Genomic DNA, 21,380 nt, shown 5'->3' with positions numbered 1-21,380 from the left:
TTCTAGAAAGAGGCCTTGGGCTTCCTTCTTTCATTCTGCATTTCCCCTCTGAGGACTTGCCCCTTCCCGTGAACAGTATCATTCGGGACGTTCACTCCCTTTAGGGAAGAATATGCCCAGGCCTTGCTCTGCAAGCCCCAGTGTGAGACCTGTCTTATCAGTGGCCTGTAGTGGCGGTATAACCTCTGCATCCTCACGGAGGCCACAGTAGGCCATCTGGTAGGGGACCTGATCTGCTGCTTCTCCTGCTGCACCCACAGCACCCATCCCAGAGAGGACTAAAGCATTACATCACACTGTGCTCTTCACCGCTCCTAATGTTGCACAGGATATTTGACCATGTCTAGCAATCTGTAGCTCTGGCCGGACCCCACCTTCTACCCTATGCCCTCGACACTCACACACACACACACACACACACACCCACACACCATCAGCAAGGATCCTAGGCTCTCGTCACTTAGGTCATTGGGTAGGGGAGTAAGTTTTACAGTCAGAGCCTTGCTTCAAGCACTGTGGAGAGAACACCACAGCTTTTTGCTGTGTGAACCTGCTACAGCTCCATCACTACCCTGCTGAATCTCCGTCCCTGTCCTCTGTCACAGGAGGGCCCAGACAGACAGGTGTACACACAGAGACAAAAATTCTGTATCTTCTCCTGATGCCTTGAGGAGGCGGCCTGGCACAGGTCTGCTCTCTCAGTACTGGACCACCCCTCCCAGCCATTCTTCTCACCTCGAATTGTCTTTCTCAGCTTTGTAGCTGAAGCTCTTGCAGCCGTTTTCCTATTTCAGCCCTCCCTAGCCTTTTGGAATTTGACTTCATCTCAGACAGAGTACTTTAAACCCCTGGATTCAGGCCCGCCCCCGCCGCCCTTCTCTTACCACATTGGTTATGCTTCTACCTGGTTCATCCACTGCAGTGAGCTGGACTCTGAAGGGCCATGTTTCAAAGGGATGTCCTTCCTGATTATTGAGCACTATACTGTAAGAGCAACTCAGACTTCATTAGGAAAGTTTAATCCATTAGCTGGGAACAAATGGCACATGTAGCTTAAAAATAAGATCTACATGCAACGTTTAATTTAACCAAAAATAACCTCTCTGTTTAAAATCTGTTCCTTGTGTTCTAGAAGAGAACCCCTGATAACTTTTCCATGGATTTGGGAAAAGAAAAAAATTCCATCTCAGGGCACCCTTCCACTTGGAGACACTCCTGGGCGTGTCTCTGACATCTTCATCTTGCCTAGTGTGTTCTATGCTGTTATTCCTACACTCCACTTCTGTGTCAAGTCATTTCGAATCTCGGTTTTCAAACACTGATTTTTTCCTCTAGCAATCTCTCATGTCACAGGGCGTCCTGACCTCAGGCAAATCCCAGGTAATCCAAGTACTTGATCTCAGACACAAACCCTATTTTCATAGTATGGCCCTGGGTAGTGAACTTGGGAAGAGAAATGGAAAACTCTGTAGAGCCGTCAATTCATGAAGAGGTACATGTCTTCTCCACTCATCCGGGGTATCGATGAGTGAATAATTTTAACTCTCCATGTTGTATGATCATTTCTTACTGAATCATACCTTGACTCAAAAAATCCAAGCAACTGAATAATCGCGCGAGGCCTCTGGCATGGAAGTGGGCTTCTGGGATGCTTGCCAATGAGTTCCTGTTTTGAGGACACAGAATCTAAGTGGAAAGATTAAGTGGAGAGACAGCTCCACCCCTCTAAGTCTTATGCCTATGTTCCATTCAAATCTTGCTAGCCTGATTTCTGTGGGGTCTGGGCTTTGGAAATTCTCTTTTTTCATGGATGTCTCAGTGCACCTTGTTAAACCAAATTTGGACTGTGGCCTGTTCATCTGCTTCCAGCTCTGCTGATTGGTTCCAGTTTCCTTGCTCATTAAAGCCAAGATAATCTGGCACCCACCAGTCAGGCATCCTCAAGTATCTGGCACCAAGGTAAACTTGGAAGCCAGTTCAGGAGTCTCAGTGATCCAACACACTCATTGCATGATGAGAGGCAGTTGCGGTATACCAGAAAGAGCACTGGAATAGGAGCAGGAGAGCTGGGTTCTTGTCTCATCTTTGCCTCTACTGCATCATGTAAGTTTGGGCATGTCTGTGGTTTCTCTGAAATTCTCCTTCCCCAGCTATATGGGTATCTGGGCTAGACGGTTTTTTGGGTGTTTCAAGTTCCAAAATTCTCAGTATATGAAGAGCTAAAGGAACAAAGCTCCATTTATGCCTGTTGTTGCAAAAACACAACTTCACTTTTAAAATATTAGCAGTAACTGCCTAAAGTTGCTTGTGCTACTCATGCTTTTCCACAAAAGTAGGTGGTAGGATGACAAAACGGGAAGAGACACAGTCCGAATTCCAGAGGAATATGCCTCACGTTTCCCAATCGATAAGATGTGGATAATAATGCGTAATTTAAAATTGCCGGGAAGATTAAATGGGATGATACCTGGCAATTAGAGCTGTGCCAGACAAAAAGTAAGGGCTCAGTAAAAACTATTAGTAACATAAAATGGAAATATTGATGTGGAATTTTAGTGAGGTTATGCAGAAATAACAAATATCTAGTTCCTATTGAGAAGTCAAGGTGGAAATTGAAGTGAGAATTCAGAAACAGATCATACAAATATGATCACCTGGTTTTCAACAGAGGTGTCCCTGCAGTGTAGTGAAGAAAGGATGGTTTTATCAATATATGATGCTGGATCCATTGGGTATCCCCACAGGAAAAAAGTGAAATTTGACTCCCACATCACACTTTCTACAAAAATCAACTCCACGTGCCTCATAGGTCTAAGTGTAAAAGGTAAAACTTACACTTCTAGAAGATAAGATAGAAGGATAACCTCATGACCCTGGGATAAGTAAAGATTACTTCAGCGGGACACAGAAAGCATTAACCTCAAAGGAAAAGGGTAATAAATTAGCTTTCATTAAATTTAAGAAGTTCTGTTTCTCAAAAGACACCATTAAAATAATGCAAAGGCAAGCCACAGAGGAGAAGACATTTGTAATAACATATAGCCAGCAAAGGACTCCTATTGAGAGTATGTAAAGAGTTCCACAGGCATTTTATAAAACAGCCAGTGGTCAAAAGCATCTGAAAAGTACTTAATATCGGTAGTCCACAGGGAAACTGGAAATTAAAACCACAGTGAGTTACTACTATGTCCCTACGAGAATAGCTCAATTTTTCTTTTTAAAGGTGACAATACCAAACGTTAGTGGGGATGTGAAGCAATTAGAACTCTCATACACTGACCAGGAGTGGAAGTTGGTGCAACCACTTTGGAAAACAGTTGTATGTAATAGAATTGAATAGATTTACACTTATGACCTAGCAGTTTCATTCTTAGCAAAGACTCAACAGAAATGAGTACATATGGACAAGAATACTCATGGAAGCATTATTCATGATAGCAAAACACTGAAGACGACCCAAATATCCAGAAGCTTCTGGAATTCTGGTTATGTTCTATTTTTTGAACTGAGGAGTGATCACCTAAGTGTATTCACCTTGTAAAAATTGATTGAGCTGTATACTTATGGCTTGTATAATTTACGTATTTCACGCTTCAGTAAAAAGTTTATTTTAACAAGTGAAGGGGCATACAAAAAAAAGTAGAAACAACCCAATCTCTGTCAACTCATGAATAGTAAAGAAATGTGTATGTCCATACAGTGGAATATTATTCAGTCATAAAAAGAAATGAAGTACCAACGCATGCTACTACATAGAAAGACCTGGAAAGCATTGTTAGGTGAAAGAAGACAATCACAAAGGACCACGTAACCATTCCATTTATATGAGATGTCCAGAATAGGCACAGAGACAGGGTAGATTAGTGGGTGCCTAGGGCTGGGAAGGTTGGGGAGAGATAGGAAGTGACTGAAAACAGATATGCAGTTTCTTTTGAGAATGACGAAATAGTCTAAAATTGACCGTAGTGATGGTTGCACAATGTACATACACCAAAAACCATTAAACTGTACACTTAGATGAGTGAATGGTATAGTATGTGAATTCGATCTCAATAGAACTGCTGGAAACAGAAAGTCAAAGGTACTGATAATTATGGAGTGATTAAAACCCCTTAGAAAAAGGCTGGACCTTGGGACATGATAGTTCAGAACATTGACATTAGAGTCCAACAGCGTTCTAATCCACGCGCTGCCATTTACTGTGCAACATTAGGCAAGTCATCTAACTTCTCTGAGCCTGAATGTCTTCGCCTGTTAAACATTAAAAAAAAAAAAAAAAAAAAAATGCTTATTTATTTATTTATTTACTTTGAGAGAGAGAAATAAATCATGAGTAGGGGAGGGGCAGAGAGACAGGGAGAGAGAAAATCCCAAGCAGGCTCCTGTGCTGTCAGTGCAGAGCCCGATGCAGGGGTCAGTCCCACAAACCGGTAAAGAGTCGGATGCTTAACTGACTGAGCCACCCAGGTGCCCCAAAACATGAAAATTAATAGTACCTACCCCATAGAACTTTTGTGCAGTAGATTCATTTAATCGAGAGATATTTGAATATCTTTTATGCATAAGGTCCAGTGGATGATAACTGTGGTTATAACTAGCCAGGAGGTGTTGCATCTGAACAGTCTTAACTCCATTTTGGTGGCAGAAGTGACAAGTAAATTTGAGAGTATGTCCTGAGGACTGGACACTTTTGCCCTTCTCTGCCGCGTCAGCATCTATCGAAAAGTACAAAAGATATTCATATTAACAACCCTAAGTTATTAATATTGAATTATATTCTACTGTTAGGAAAAGGAAATATATATTTATAGAGGATTTCTATCCAGAAGGGTTGAAACCATAAAGGATGGATGGTTAAAGCATTGGCATTCAGTTACCTAGAAAATTTAGCAATTCAAATACTTTATGTGAAAACCGAATTAAAACTGTAATTGATATATGGCTAGTTCATAAATAGAAAATGACCATTGGTTGCAGGTTTTTTATTTCAGGGAGTATTCACTGTCCCCCTAAAGGAGTCACTTTTGCTTATGTTGCAAATCATACTCTCTTCTACCCATTTGTCTTAGAGTGTGTGCTCTGCGGTTAAATGTACGATTCTTTAAAAACTGGTACCATGAGCACTTGCAGCCTTACAGGGGTTAAGGACAAAAGCAATTACCAATTAGTCAGACACCTGAAACTCAGGAGCAAATCCCATCAAGTAGCGGTTAAAGGCGTAGGTTTGGGAGCCAGACCTTGATACAAGGTATCTAACCTCCCTGGGCCTCAGGTTCCTCATCTGTAGGAAGAGATCTGTTTTACGGCATTGTGAGGATTACATGAATTAATACAAGGTGCTCTAGAAAGAAAGCAGTCAATGCGCTATTTTTATGGGGCAATCAGTGAGGTGAATGCCTATCGTAAGCGGCCATAAATCATGGATGTAATTTCTTATTAATTTTCGAGAAGCCTTGGGGAATCAGAAAACAGTCTCTCCATCATGCAAAAGAGATTAACGAGACTGAGTAATTAGATCCAAAAAGAGCTAATTTGATATGGTGGAAAAAAATAACAAGAGCCTAAAACGGCTTCTCCAGAATGAGAGGAAAGCCATTAAGGGGTTTTGTCACAGGACATAAAGCTTTTAAAAGCTTTAGCCTCTCAAAGTTCAAGGTGAATATGAAAGTTGCTTTGATTTCAGCTGAAAGGAAGGCTGGAATCAGATTAAGCAGTTGTTGGGAACAGTTAGATTTAGCGAACGGGCATTTAAATACACACAGATGCTTAGATTTCTTTAAAACTTGTTGAAAATGGTACATCTCTTTTAAAGTCGCCTATTAGAGACCAGTAATTATGTTTTGTAGAGAGGCTTTTTTTAAAATAGAAAACCTCACAAAGGGGTGTGAAAACATGCTGAAATCTGGTTTTCGAATGCGTGTCCGTGAAAAATTGGTCTGCTGGGATCGCGCACGCACTGCCTGCCTGCCTGCCACAGGCAGGAGAAGGGGTAGGTTCCCTGTGCTAGCCGTGCACAGATGCTGGGCCTGTAAAGTGACGGCAAAAGCCACAGGCTGCTGTAAACTGGAGTCACGTTTCTGGCTTGAAAATAGTTGTTTCTTATTTAGAAGGAGCGTGCCTACTCGTGCCGCTTCGTTTACTGAGCTCACCTGTAACAGAAACGGCCTGCAAAGTGCTTTCTTCACCCTTATCCACCAGGAGACTTGGCAGGTGACCTGCCACCATTCACTGCCCCCTGCCCAGACCAGCCTGTGGTGCTTTCTATTGCTGTGTGGTGGGGAATCTGCGATCGGGAGGTGGTGGGGCGGGGACAGAGCATTTTGTTGGTGTGTTTTTATTTAGAAAGGGAAGGGAAGGGAAGAAGGAAGGGAAGGGAAAAGAAGAAGGAAGGGAAGGGCAGACGGAAGGGAAGAAGAAAGGAAGGGAGAGGGAGAGGGAGAGGGAGAGGAAGGAAGGAGGGAAGGGAGGGAGGGAGGGAAGGAAGGAAGGAAGAACAGTTAAACAGTGCATTTATGATAGAAATATTAGAATCTACATATAAACAAACAGAAAAATGTCTAATTCTACCACTCAGAGAAAACCATTGTTACCATCTTGACATATTTTTTCCAGACATTTTAAAGCCAGGTTTGCATTTTTTATTTTATACTTTTTATCTTTATTGCTTTTCCAGCCTTTGAAAGCTGGAAACATTACAAATGTGTATAATGTAGAAAGGAATAGTCCCCATATCCTCAACCTCCAGAAATCATCACTGGGGACATTTTAATTCTGCTTAGGCAGTAACCCTCTCCTGCCTCTATTGGCTTGTCCTTCTCTTAAAACTTGTAGCTAGTTTTACTTAACTGGATTTTTCCCTTTTAAACTTTTTTCTTTCCTTGGCTTCAGCCCCTACAAATTTTTTTTTTTTTTAATTTTTGGATAGAGAATTTTGAACATGCACAGAAGTAGACAGAATAGTATAATGAAACTCCTTGTTCCCATCACCCAACCCTGGCAACCTTAAAACAGCGGCCAGTTCACCCCATTCACACCCCACCCACCCTTAATTATTTGGACCTGCTAACTGCATAGCCACCTTCAAGGGTCCTTCTTGGCCCCTCTGACTTTACACTCTTTTGGCATCGAGGAAAGACCAAACTCCTGCCCTCCTGCACTCAGAGCTTTGCACGAGCCTCTGCTCCACGCTCTGTCCCAGGCCTGACCGGCTGACCTGGGCTTTCCCCACTCACTTCTGAAAGGCCTGGAAATTCCCAGACGTTGGGTGTGCCAGCCTCCCATGTTCAGCTCCTCATTCTCTTTCCTGTTAATGAAGGAGGCCATTGCTCAAATCATTTGGAAGGGGAAAAGTGGAATTTACTACCTGGGTGTTCCTCTTCCATGCTGTTCATATAAATTTAAACTTAGATTCCTGAGAATTAGATTGGACATGACAAAAATTGCTGTGTGGGCAGTTTAGTTGAGTACTTGCAGATTGATAGAGCCCTTTGTAATGATGAAGGAAAAAGGCTCTCTAAGCTGCTTAGTCCCAAAAGGTGAGCTCACCGGTTAAGGAGTTTGCACCTGAAGGTCCTCATTAACCCTTTGCTGGATGGCAAAAAGAAAATTAAAAGAGGCAGTGTGCGGACTCTTCAACTCCTGGCCCTCAGGAGGATCTGAGAAATCCTCGTGTACAGCCCCCTCCTCATACGTGGGTACCTTGCGCTGCATTCAGATTTACTTGCCCCAGAATTTTTCACTTTGACTCCTTTTAAGTTTATGAAATATCCTCAAACCATTGCCACGTCATGGCCGTGGAGTACTGCCATGGCTTGCTGTACCAGTGGTCAACTTTTGTGTTTGATTACATAACCAGATACCGCACAGAACTGGAAGACGTCAGAGTTTGAGTTGTCTCTCTTACCCAATCGGTGTTTCCACCAAAGTGAGGGAATTTGCTTACCCCAACTAAAAGATGGAGTTTATTGTGTGGCTCCAAGGTGAGCCAAGCCCAGTTGTTCCTCAACCGTGAATCTGTCTCTCAAATGCAACGGGCCAGACTAAGGCCAGGGCCTGCATGCTGGCTGAGTGTGCTGCCCTGAAGGAGGCCCTGCAGTGCTGGGGAAGTCTAGACAGCAGAGAGTCCCTTTCTCTCAGTTCTCTCTGTTGAATTACCCTTTCTGAGCTCTCAGAACACGGTTTTCTATTGCTCTTACGACCCATGTTGTTGGGAAGACTGACCACAGGGGCAAGAGGGTGACCCAAGCAAGAGCATCATTTTCCCATCACGTAGGCTGGATGGAGGCCAGTCTGTGCGATGGGAGATCCAGTATGGGTTGGCATCTATCGATGTGTCTTACAGGTTATGCTTCTTTGCATCCTCTGTGTTTGTTCACCAAGCATATTACTTCACTGAAGGATCGACTGGATTCGTTTGCCTGGCAGCACCATTCCTAAGAGTTCTTCTTGGCTGCCTTTCAGTTCAGTATGACCTCAGACGGCATTCGCAGGAACTGTGATACGCAGAGGGAAGAGGTGATAAAGTGAGAAGGTGGTATATTCACTTCTCTGCTGGAAACTCTCCAGTGGTTTCCCACAACACTGGAAACAAAATCTAAATGCCTCATCCGGCCCAGCAGGGTGTCTCTCATCAAGGCCCCATCTACCTCACTAGCCTTCTAGGTTCCAGGTCTCCCCTTCTTTCTCCACCGTCGACACAACCAGCTTGCTACTGCCTTTGACCCTTCGCTCTGGTTATTCTGCCTGCCATGCACTCCCCCATGCCATCGTGTGACATGGTCCTTTTGAGACACACAGGTCTCCGTTTTTCCCCTGGAGAGACCTTTATGAACTAAATCTGAGGTGATCCCCAGGCATCCTCATCGCCTCAGCCTGTTTTATTTTCTTCAGAGTCCTTTTTCCTGTCTTAAGTTCTCTTACCATTTATCTGTTTGCTTCTTGTCTTTCTCTCCCCACTAGAATGTACGCTCCCTAAGAGAAGGGACCTTATCAGTGTTGTGTACTTGTATGTCCCCAGTGCCTGGAAAAGTACCTGGCACGTAATAGGAGCATGACAAGTATCTGTTGAATGGCTAATTGAACGAATGAAGGTGGTTATTAGGAGGATGCTGAGGATTATGAGGGGATTCAAAGCCAAGCCATATGGTGATTTAGCTTGAAGGAGAGAAGATCCAGGGGGCCCCGTGCTATCTGACTATTTCAAAGCCAGTGCCAACCCAAAAGCAGAGCCCAGCCCTGCTGGAAGAGATCTCCCACTGCACTCATTTCTCTCAGTCACGTTGCTGTCCTCTAAGAGTTGGGCTTGTTCTGGGCAGCGCCATGGGGTGGAACTGAGCCAAAAAGTAGAAGCTGTAGAAAGACATGTTTTGGCTCTAAAGGGGGCGATGATTTTGATTGGCATTGCCATCCAAGGATGGAGTGGACTATGCTGAGAAGTAGTGATTTCTAAGTCACCTGAGGTGTGCAGGCATAGGTTGCTCTCACTCTGGGAGGACCTGGTGTGGGGAGGACTCTGCACAGTCAGACCAGGCAGCATTTACAGCCCCTTTCAACCCGGATGGGCAATGAATCTGCCCTATGTTTTTGTCATTTCCTGATTCGTTCAGTAGACATCAGACACTGACTCTGTGCTTGGCCCTCTCCCTGCCCTTCATGCCGATGACAGAGGGTGGGGGAGATATCTCATGACTGACTTTCAGTAAGTGGTGAAAGTCGGGCTGGTGGGGGTGGGGGGATGGTGCATGGGGAGTGTCGTGCTGTAGAAAGACACGGGAGAGGGGGTGAACCTGGCCTAGGTCATCAGGGAGTAGGCTTTATGCACTAGTCTGTGGGACGAGTAGGAATCGTCAGGAAGAGAAGCAGGGTGACAGGGAGGTTTGCATTTTGGAAAGAGTGTTATCTTCAGCGTGGAAAGTAGGTCTGACAAATGTCAGGGAGAGCAACAAGGGGGTTGTTAGATCTTCCTTCGAAGGAAAAATGGTGGCTCTGGCCACAGTGGGGTCGGTGGGAAGAAGAGAGACCAGCCGACGTAGGGGAGAGAGTTCAGAGTGATTGATTGACACGGGCTGAGTGAGGCCTAGTTTCTTTTAGGTTTAGGCAGTGATGGTGCCCCTTTTAGTTTAGGGGAGGTGATCCCACTTCGTGGGATGGAGAGCACAGGAAGAGACATAGTGACTTTCAGAGGTGTGAGTGTGAGGTGCCTGTGGGACAGCTAAGTGGCTTGTCAGTCTGGAGCTCGGAGAAATCGAGGCTGGGGGCACAGAATAAGGAGACCAGAGCACAGAGATGAGGCTTGAACTCCTGGGAATGGCTCAGACATGAGGGAGAAAGTAGAATGGACAGAGAAGGCAACCCAGGGCAGAGCTCGAAGGCACGCCCACGTGTAAGGGACAGGAGAGGAAGAGGAGCCTGAGAAGGAGCAGTTGCACTGTTAGGCTCACACCCAGAGCCAAGGGAGCGGGGGTCAAGGAAGGAGACATCACTAGGTCTCCGATGCCCTGTAAGGTCAGGCCAAGTCAGGCCTAAAAAGTTTTGTATTTAGCAACACAAAGGCCATTAGCGACCCAGACAAAAGCAGTTACTTTTTTGCTGCTGAGGTACACATGGCAGTGTTGTTGCCTGACATTCTGGATCAAAACAAGTGTCAGGAAGAGCCTCTGGGTCAAGAAGGGCCTCTGTCACCGCTGTTTGGTCTTAGCAGTGGGTAAAAGTGAATTCAAGTGGCCCAGGTCTGGAAGGCCCTGGTCTCACATCTCACGGGGGTAGCCTGATCCGTCCCCGCCCATAATAGACACAGCCCTTTCAGGTACTGAGGATAGTGCCTCTGCTGCCAGCCAAGGAAGACCCACTATAAGCTAGAAACTTAGAAAGGAATAGCTGGACCTTAAGGACTCACAGTTAAATAGAACTGAACTTGATGACTTTGTAGTTGTTTTACAGCTGGCTCTGCTGCAGGTGGTGAAGGGGAGTGGCGGTGGGAACCAAGAGACTGCAGGGACAGAAATGTGGCTGGGGGCAAGGCTGGGGAGAGTCCCCAGCAGGCCTTCTGGGTCCATGGCCAAGAATGGCTTCTATTGAATCTGCCTAGAGATGGGGAGAGATTTTGAGCTGTGGCCCCATTGAGATGAAAAATTGGGTTGTATTGTCTTGTCTTGGAGTTTAGGGGGCTGGGGGTGATCAAAAGAGCAAAGTCTCTGAACCTGGTTTTGAATGCAGGGGTTATTACCAGGCAGATAATCTTGGACAAATGACTTGGAGCCTCTTTGAGGCTCAGATGATTCATCCGTGAAATACAGTTTATGTGCCTGTGTCAAAGTTAGGTCAGTGTATGTGGAGCCCTTGGGCACAAAGTAGACATGAAACAGTCACTACTACTGTCCTTATTATCATTTCTTTAAAAAAAAAATTTTAACATTTATTCATTTTTGAGGGACAGAGAGAGACGGAGAGTGAGTAGGAGAGAGGCAGAGAGAGAAAGAGACACAGAATCCGAAGCAGGCTCCAGGCTCTGGGCTCCAAGCAGCCAGCACAGAGCCCAGCGCGGGGCTTGAACTCACGGACCATGAGATCATGACCTGAGCTGAAGTTGGGCACTTAACCGACAGAGCCATCCAGGCGCCTCTCCTCGTTATCATTTTTATGATTGTCATTGTCAGTATGTGTTCATACAGCCGTTACTGACTTCGGAGCACTTGCACATGTTCTCGCTGAACTAACGGCTGACTTCAGCTCCACTCGCCCCCATATGGAAGGGTGTGTAACCTTCCTCTGTCATAGTGCTGGTGACACACTGTCACCACATTGTCGTATCTGCCAACCCCAGGAGACCATGAGCACCTTAAACAGAGGAATCACCTCTCGTGGATGCCCGGAGCCAGAGTAAACCAGAGGCTTCATTTCTGTGTATCGTGGATCCTTGCGAGGAAGCACTTTCCCATGACAAGAACTCCTCAGAGACAGAGCAAGTGGCTTCAAGACGTGAGCTCCCCCAACCCTTGAGGACATGTCAGGGGCCACTGAGCAGGGATGCTGTTGGAAAGTGACTGGACTGGCTGGGAGGCTGGCTTAGACAAGGTGGTTTTTAAGCCCTTGTCTTAACCTTTTAAGACAAGGTTCTATTTATGTTTTAATTGGATGAAGCACTTGGGATGTCCTCTCTGCTTCATTCCAAATGTATTCATGTTAATCTTGAGGCACCACTGAGCAAAGCCAGTCCAGCATGGCCGGCCTTGGGGACTTTGCCTCCACCTGCTTCCCCAGCTCTTGAAAACCATCAGGGCTTCCCTTAGCCCCACTAGATGAAAACTTTTGATGTAAAACATATTTTAAAGAATACTTTTATATGGAGGGCGCCTGGGTGGCTCAGTCAGTTGAGCGTCCAACTTTGACTCAGGTCATGATATCACGGTTCGTGAGTTCGAGCCCCGCGTCGGGCTCTGTGCTGACAGCTCGGAGCCTGGAGCCTGCTTTGGATTCTGTGTCTCCCTCTCTCTCTGTTCCTCCCCCGCTCGCTCTCTGTCTCTCTGTCTCTCTGTCTCTCTCTCTCTCTCTCTCTCAAAAATAAATAAACATTAAAAAAACAATTAAAAAATTTTATTAAAAAGATGAATACTTTTTTATGGAAGACAGTATTCCTTAAAAAAACATCAAATTGATCCTAAATGGTTTGGCAGCATATAATCCAGAATGTTCTGGATTTATATTTTCTCTTTCATGGAATAAAAACTGCAGTGCCACTACCTCAAAAGTTCTGCAAGTTCACATTATGTAAATATATGTAATAAAATATTTACTTAGGGTTTCCACAAAAAAGGTCCAAAGGAGAAAATAAGAGAGCTTCTCTTTGCTGGTCTTAGAAGCTCTGCTGGGAATTCTGAGTGAAATTTAAGCCTCTGAAATATGTTTTGATTGGCCTCCTTCATGTTTTATCTCCTGTAATGAACTCTTTGTCAGTTTGTCAATTTTGACTAAGGACAGAAAGTTCATGTGTAGTAACAACACACAGACCGAATTTAAAATTATGGCTTATATCATGATGTAATAATCCTCTCTTTTCCTTTAGTCAATATTTACCTGTTAGGCCAATATATTATAATTCTGACTTCAAAAGAAGACACTTTATTTTACCTTCCCCAAGTGTTGGTTTTAGATACTTGTAATATCAAAATTGGAAACTGAGCTGTCTGAGACTCTTGGCCACATTCTCTTAGGGTTGAGTTCCTCGATCATCACAGGGCAGGTGTCCCTGCTCCCAGTGACCCAACAGCACAGCTGCGTGGCTCTCAGAGTGAGGCCGCTGAACTCTGAGCCACACTGGTTTCTCTTTCCAGACAGCCCTCTCCTCTGTGGGAAGTAGGTCTATTATATTATCCCACAGCAGCCGGGATCTCTTAGACGGACTTAGGTTTTCCCTCATGTATTAATGCTACAGGCATGGGCGGAAAGACCCAACAAACGCCCTGTAGGAGGGTGGTCCCTGAGTGCGAGGCAGATGAGGAATGGGGAACCTTAAATTCTGTTCTTCCCCTGAACCCCTTATTTCAACCATCCCATGCTTGAACGATTTTCCATTTTAAAAAACTACAGGAAGAATGGTCTCCTCCAGCGAGGAAGGAATAAGAAGATAATAAATAACTCCAGAATGTGCAGATAAAATGTGTGATACTTTAGGACTGATTGTCTAGGCAACCAGAGGAGCAGGTAGTGATGTGTTCGGAAGCTCTTCTGAGTCAACTTGGGTATCAGTCAGGACTCTTCCTGTGAGTCATAACTGAAAGGGAACTGATTGATTCATGAACTGCCAAGTCCATAAGTAGGCTAGTTTCAAGTTCAGCTGGATCCTGGAGTTCAAATGAGGTCATAATGATTCTCCCTTTTTTTTCTAGACCTATTATTTTCTATATTGGCATGATTGTGTGGCAAAGATGTTTCCTTGGCAGCTCCAGACTTACAACGTTCCTTGGTGTCGGGGGTCCCAGAGAGAGATCCTTTCTCCTGAAGTTACTATGAACAAGAATAGGATATAGTAGAATGACATCATGCATATATTTAAATTTAATCAAATTAGGGGCTCCTGGGTGGCTCAGTCAGTTGAGCGTCCAAACTCTTGATTTCAGCTCAGGTAAGGTTCTCATGGTTCATGAGACGGAGCCCCACGTCGGGCTCCACGCTGAACGTGTAACCTGTTTAAGAGTCTCTCTCTCCCTTTGCCCCTCCCCCCATCTCGCCCTCCCTCCCTCTCTCTCTCATTACTTAATGCAAATTCATCTTTGTGTTGATATCATCAGTGTGCCTCTGTCTGCCCACGATGCGTTCGTCATACTACACGCTTACTTTACATGTGTACGCTTCTTTTGTATTCTGTCCATGCTGCCCGTTTTCATATGCGTGTGTGTGTGTGTGTGTGTGTGTGTGTGTATAATCACATAAGCTACATGTGAGAGATGCTTTACGGGATGTTCAAGAGTAAACCTTAAATTTACAACCTAACCATTCCCTCAACCCCACTTTAGCTGTAATCCCACCAGCCTATGCCATCCGACCATCTCTCTGGCAGAATTGTTAGGGAAGGCAGGGCCTGCTGAAAACCAGCTCTACCAGGAAGGGAAAGGGCAATTCTGAAAGGGGAAGAAAGTAGGTCTTTCACCAGAAGGGAAAAGACAACAGGCAAATAAGTCAATTCTTGATTCGTTCACTCAACAAGTGTTTATTAAATGCCTATGGTTTGTCAGGCATCCTTCTAGGTATTGCCCCTACGCCAGTGAACTTTACACAGAAGGTTCTGCCTTGCTGGAGCTTATGCCATAGGGAGAGAGGAAGGCAGTAAATATGTAAGCCAATAAAGATGCGCTGTGGTATCTGGCAAGATGAGTGCCCTGAAGGAAAGACCGTGGTCATCATCTTCATCTATGGATCAGGTGCTTTGACAGTGCAGGTAGAAGAAACAGAGGGCAGAGAATCTCTTCTTGTTCTGGGATTCTCTTTCAGTTGATCCTTAGAAGGTAAGAAGGGTTTTGATAGGCAGATCCTGTTGAGATGATCCCAAACATAAGAAAAAACATGAGCCAAGCAGACATCTCAGTGGGATGAGGTAGGGTATGTTCTGGGAATGGTAAGAGGTTTCCCAGGACAGCCGCGTAATAGAGATGTGGAGGGGGAAGCTGGAAGGCCTGGCGTGGCAGGTCGGGGTGAGACTAAGTGAAGACATGGCTTACAGGCTAAGGAGTGGCATCACCAGGCCCATGGCCGAGAAGATTCTAGGCAGCGGTATGCAGGGCTAGGTGAGAAGAGGCAGTATCGAGGCAGGAAGGCCAGGTGTAGATCTCCACATAAAGGCTGTGGTCAGAATGAACAGGAAGAGCAGAGAAGTCAGAGGCAGAATCTCCAGGGTTCAGGGATTCTCTCACTTCCAGTCGCCTGAAAGGGTTTGTTCACCGTCCAAAATGAGCCTTCTTTTGCAAGTCTGCTGATGTTTACAAAGACAAGAGGCCTTTAGAAATGGGAAACATCTCGTGAAGATGGTTAATGTTGCTTCCTGGGGATAAAAATCTCACCATCTCACTATACAGTGAGGAAAGTAACCATGCAAATCACAGGGGGCAGCAGATTGCCCAGCAGGACTGGAAACGGAGGCCTGCACCTCAAGTCTCGTAGCCTCAGAGAATGCCATGCATTCTTGGGAAGGATTCCTGAGAGGGATGGCTGTCACCTTCCGTACCACACTGATCAGCCTTCTTCTGCATTTACAGGCAACTTCGAAGTGGGGGTTCACATTGCTGACGTCAGTTACTTTGTTCCTGAGGGATCCCCTCTGGATAAAGTAGCTGCTGAGAGAGCCACGAGTGTCTACTTGGTTCAGAAGGTAAGCACCGGTCTCCAGTTTGTTGGATTAAAAAAACGTTCTATTTAGTCTGCGTCCTTTGTTTGCTCCTCTTTCCTTAAAAAAAAAAAAATGAGGAACAGCAATCTTGTCTGAACATCTTTTCTCACATCCAGTGAGGTCTTAAGAAAAGGTTTTCTTTGGAAAAGTGCTTCCCCTCTGTGGTTGCAGGTTTTCATTCTATATTCAAAAAGAACCAAACTGAAGAGATACCAGGGCAGGACATGGGGGCGCATCTGAAGTTTCAGAGCAGCCCTGCCTCCCAAGTGACTCAGACAGGTGCCCGTGTTCGGAAAGAAATGAGGAAAAGGAACTGCCTTCAAACTCTTGTTCCAGAGTAGGGCTGTGCACACGCAGCCCATATGAGCCACAGTTTTTATGAAGTTGTTTTTTTTTTTAACCCAGCCACATGTGTTCATTTCGGTAATGTCTACGGCATTGTCACACTAGAGCAGGAGAAAGGAATGAAAACGCCTTTTGAGAAAGTTTCATCCCCTGACCTGCCCTTGACAAGATAATCTGGAGTCTCAGAGATGGAAAAGCCTTTCATTGAAGAAGATATACGGATGACAAATAAGCATATGAGAAGATGCTCCTCATCATATGTTATTAGGGAAACGTAAATTAAAATAACAGTGTGATACCACCAAAAAACAAACAAACAAACAAAAACCCAGGAACTATTCAGTACCCATCAACTCTAGAGCGAACAAGTAAATTTTGGTATAGTCGCACGGTAGGACTCTAGATTGACAACCACAGAGAAGCCTGGTGAACGAAACCAGGCACAAGAGTATGCAGCATGTGAGTCCATGTGTATAAAGTTCAAAGACGGGCAGAGTGAACACAAGTCAGAATAGTGGTTACGCTTGAGAAAAGAGGGCCCGAGTAGCGGGGGGACAGCTAATGATTCCTGACCTGGGTGCTGATTACGTGAGCTTTCAGTTCGTGAAAATGCACACTTATGTTTTCTGACTTGTGCGTATGTGTGTGTGTATCATACCTAAACAAAAGTGTTTTCATTTTGAAGCTTTTGTGGGGATGACTTTCTCTCCACTCTGGCTCCTTCTAGTGTAGGTATCCGGCCTACTCAAACAAAGGAACAACATCAAAAGCCAGGTCCCTCGCTCACAGCTTGGCTCTCCTGAGAACACAGCTCTGATATTTGTACATTGTTTACACTTAATATAACCTCAGGTTGGAGACATCCCATCCATACCTCCCACCTAAAAGTGCAGTTGGCCAAATCCGGCCCAAGGCCTCTTAGGGAAAGGGAGATAAGACTCCAGAACCCCTTGTATCTACAAAACTATAATGTTATGATGGGAAGAGAAACAGAAGCAGCAATCGCTTAGACTTTGAAGACCACATAAAGTGAATGACGTGAATTGTTCTCTCCACGTAGACCAGTTTAACTCTGTTCTTCAGATTCACATATTTAGGAATTCTAGCCACAATTAGAAGTTCTTTGTCCAAGCAGGTGGCTTTCTCTTATCTAGCTGTTGCATTCTCCTTTTATAACCAGGAATTATGTTTCCAAAACCAAAAATGGAAAAATAAAATTGGGTTAAATAACTAAGCACATTTCCTTTCCTATTCTCTTTACTTTGGTTTTGTGATTGTCACAGTTCTAGAATTTGTCTTTGGGACTGCAGTGTTGGGGCTCTGCTGTTGAGCTCTCAAAGCGGGGAGCTGAGTGGAGGAAGGGCCGGTGTGCCCCTGAGCAGCCCCCAGCTTGGCCGGAGCGAGCGGCGCCTGCCCACAACCTTGGACAGCAGCTGTGCATTCTGATTCCTTTGAACCACGACTCTGACCTTTCTTCCTACTCATTTTTGTTTCTTGAAGGACTGTGTCCAGGAACTTTTCTACTGTTTTCACTTTACTTTGCCTATAAAGGTCTTCTTAAAAGCTGGATGAGCTGCTTTCCTCTTCCTCCAGATTCTCTGCTTTCTCATTTGGCAGAATTTCTCCCAACTTCATCAGATGGGGGAAGGAGGGTGTACATTGGGGGAGGGGGGCGGGCGATTTCCCATCTATAGGGAATGTGGCACTGATTTCTTTTCATTCAGGGCTACTGGCTTATAAGTAACTGACATCAGAATTACAGGTCAAGCTTGATTTGGGGAATTATTCCATAGATTAGGAATATACAGTAAAACAGATATTGGGTCCAAATACCATTTTACTGTCTTTAAAATGAAATCCTTTTTGTTGGGATTTTATTCACAGTGTTAAGTATTTGGTTACTCTCATTACCAATAGGGCATACTCAGGAGAACAGATCAATTGGAATACTGTCCATTTAAGTCCCATGAAAAGACGCACTCTTTCTTTTTGACAAAAATCAGGTATCTGCCCATTAGGGGACCAACCATCTAACTTTAGGCCTGTCCTCCTCAGAAGGACGTGACATCTACCCAGTAAATGTCTCCTGGCTGTCTTCCCTGAGCGGGAATTACAATGAAATTGTAAAATGTAAGGTGATTTTTAAAAATAAGTGAATTAAGTTTTAAAAGTAAAAGAAACCCTAAACAGTTGAAACCTAAACCTGAATTGTCTGCCCGTTGGCCGGAGCAGTCATGTTATTTTAGGTGTGAAACAGCTCAAATGAAAGCTTGCCCATAAATCTCTACGCTATTTTATTGGTGCTGCTTTATAATAGAGATCAAAGATTGGGACTGGAAGCCTGTCTTAACGTGGAGTCCAAAGAGTTTTAAGATGTTCCTCTCTGACCCCAGCAGGTTGTCAGAGTGTTGATGTTTTGTTAATGTCAAACTGTGCAGCAGAGTTGATCAGATTCGGAGTTCGTGGAAGTGTTGATATGAAAAAGGAAACTCTTTCAACAGAGATGTTGGCTGGCAGATATCAATTCCCTTTAGGTTGTTGCAGTGTGTGAGTGGGGGGCCAGCTGTACCTTCCTGCTAAAACCTTGAAGTCCTCAGAGAAGAGGAGAAAAACTCCCTAAGTTCCCAGGCTCCAGCAGCCAATGGGCTCTCGAGGGTGTGAGGGAGTTTGGGAGCCAGCGGAGACCCGGGCTGGAAGGGGCAGGAGACCCCCCCACCCCCGCTTGCCCCTTCCCGGCTGGGTCGCTGACATCTGGCTCCCTTGAGCTTCAGTAGCCCCCCTGCTGCTGCTAGTCCCTCCTGTTCCTCTTTGCATGGATGATTGATTCTTCCCCTCTGTGGCCCTTTCCGTTGGTCACAGGGCTGTCCTGGCTAACCCGTTGCTGAACTTGGCCAGCCTGCCTGCTGTGGCTTTAGCAGATGTTTCTGCTCTCTGAGGCTAATATAAGATTTTATAGTCTGGATGGTACCCCCACCCAGCTGCCTTGGGCAATGGCGTATTTACCCAAATGATCAGTTTCTCTCAAGTCTCCCAAGCCCTAGTCCAGAATGCTTAGAAAGTCAGTGTCCTGTCACCATGTCCCTTTTTTTCCATGACAGCTTTTAAACTCTGCCCTGATTCAACTTTAATGCTGGCCCGAAGCATGCTTACGGAGACTTAGAACCCTTTAAGTCCCTTTCCTTCTCCAATGCCTGAAGGGCTGTCGATCTTCATACAGTTCGTATTTGTTGAGGCCGGCTGTGTGCCAGGTGGCAGGTGTTACAGATGAGGGAAATGCTGGTCCTGCCCTGGGGAAGTCAGAGGAGGTGGGCACGTAACGAGCACTTACAGTACACCGGGCCCCCTCCAGTTACGGAAGTCGTCTGGGAGGTGGGGAGCACTAGGGAGGACAGAGAAGTCGTACCTGCCCGGGCTGGTGGTAGGAGAGGAGCTTCCAAAAGAGCCAAGGCGCCTCACGACAAAATTGAGTTTTGAGCAGCGTTTCAAATTTTAAGTCAAAAATTTCGAGGTAGACACGTGGGTAGAGAGGGCATTCCAGGCAGTGGCTCGACGAGGAACAAAGCAGTTTGGAATTTCTGGAGTAGAAATTGCAGGAGCCAAAAGCTGAAGTTACAAAGAGAGGCCTGGAGTGGCAAGCTGAGGAGTGTGGACTTCATCTTGAGGGCAAGTAGAGAAGGGACATGGTCTCCTTTGTTTCAGGTAGAAAATCACCTTGGCAACCATGTGGTTGAAGAATAGTGAGGCCAGAGGGAGGAAAATTGTTATCAGTACCAGTGCCCTTTCCCTCAGCTGTGGCCCCTTGAGGCTTTGAATAACCACCCCAAAGTAGGCAGGGAGTTTTGCTCATTGAATTTTAGGAGAGTTTACCAACATGCTGGTGTCCAGCTGGACTCCAGGAGAACTAGAGCAATAGGTGTCTTCGGCCTGGTGCTAAAATGGACATCCTGAGCAAGGAGCCCCTAGCTGCTTCCCCTCCCCATCCAAGAATCCATATCACACAGCAAGGGGTGGGACTGGGTACACGGGAAGTTGGCTTCCCCATGATGTCTCTGATTTCTCCTCGGAGATAGAGGCCCTCTGCCAGCTTCTCATTGAGAGCTTTTGGCCACCGTTGACCCTTGGCCACTGAACACAGAGACAGAGGGTTCAGGCTTTACTGGACACGTCTCCACCCCATTGCAGGTGTTTGGACCCTCCCTCATTAGCAGGACAAGCGAAAAATCAAACTGTCAAATTCAATTCATCAGCTATTGGAAAGGCAAAGGCCATGTGTCCTACTGTAAATGGGTTTGCAGATTATCATTGGGTAGAGTAGAGTAAGGAGATGCAGAAGTATGGAGAATAATAAGGAAACCTTACCCAGAATAATTTCCACTCCAGAACTCTGCTGCCGGTTTAGAAGACTATTCAAATATAACCCAAGAGAGATGAACGTGGCCACACTTGAACAGTGGAAGACAGAGAGGAGAGAAGACTCATTTGAGAGAGATTTAGATGTAAAACCTACAGATTCTGGGAACTGATTGGTTGTAGCAGGGGGAAGAGAGTGGAGAAATCACAAGATAACACCCAGTGGTGTTCTGTGGGAGGGGTGTGTGTGTGTGTGTGTGTGTGTGTGTGTGTGTGTGTGTGTGTGGTTTTGTTGTTGTTTGCTTGTGTGTTTAACTGGTAGCAGTGTGTTGCTGCTCTTAACAGAGATAGGAAACATAGTCATAGCAACAGCATCTCCCTGATGCATAAGCGGTTGCACAATGCTTTGACAGCCAGCAGTTTCTCACCCCCCAGAGGGACCTTTCTTCTCTTTTCCTCTTGTTCGATGTGTCCTGCACTCACCACCCCTGCCTGGGAGGTTGTCCAGGCGCTGTGTCCAGATGTCACAGAGCCGATGAGCATGCATAGACCACAGACTCTGGTCCAGGTGGGGCTCCCCTGAAACAGCAGGACTTGTATTCGAGGAAGCAGCTTATTGAGAGCGGCTGCCTGTGTCTCTGGCCCTCCTCCCACGGGGATCCCTGCTGTGCTGTGTGCACCTGACACGTGTGTCACGGGGTCATGGAGCGCATTACCAGTGCCCCCCAGCAGAAATCGGGGCCAGTGCCCCCCAATTTATGAGAGGCCACGACGTGCCAAACCACGGATGTGATTGTAATATCTTCTT

The 21,380-nt window shown here is 45.6% G+C and overlaps 1 protein-coding gene across 7 annotated transcripts in view; it reads left to right on the top strand.

Moving 5' to 3' along the window:
• DIS3L2 (DIS3 like 3'-5' exoribonuclease 2) overlaps nt 1–21,380 on the top strand; it is a 345,141-nt gene that overhangs the window by 222,844 nt on the left and 100,917 nt on the right. For all 7 annotated transcript variants that reach the window (XM_019445568.2, XM_019445569.2, XM_019445566.2 and 4 more), the window contains one exon: nt 15,747–15,859. In XM_019445568.2, coding sequence (XP_019301113.2) covers nt 15,747–15,859 — 113 coding nt within the window. The remainder of the gene's footprint in view (nt 1–15,746; nt 15,860–21,380) is intronic.

Source organism: Panthera pardus, unplaced genomic scaffold (genome assembly GCF_024362965.1).
Source record: "Panthera pardus isolate Hobbes unplaced genomic scaffold, ASM2436296v1 HiC_scaffold_10, whole genome shotgun sequence".
NCBI lineage: Eukaryota > Metazoa > Chordata > Mammalia > Carnivora > Felidae > Panthera > Panthera pardus.
The sequence above is the reverse complement of the archived record's forward strand: the minus strand, read 5'-3'. Positions and strand labels throughout refer to the sequence as shown.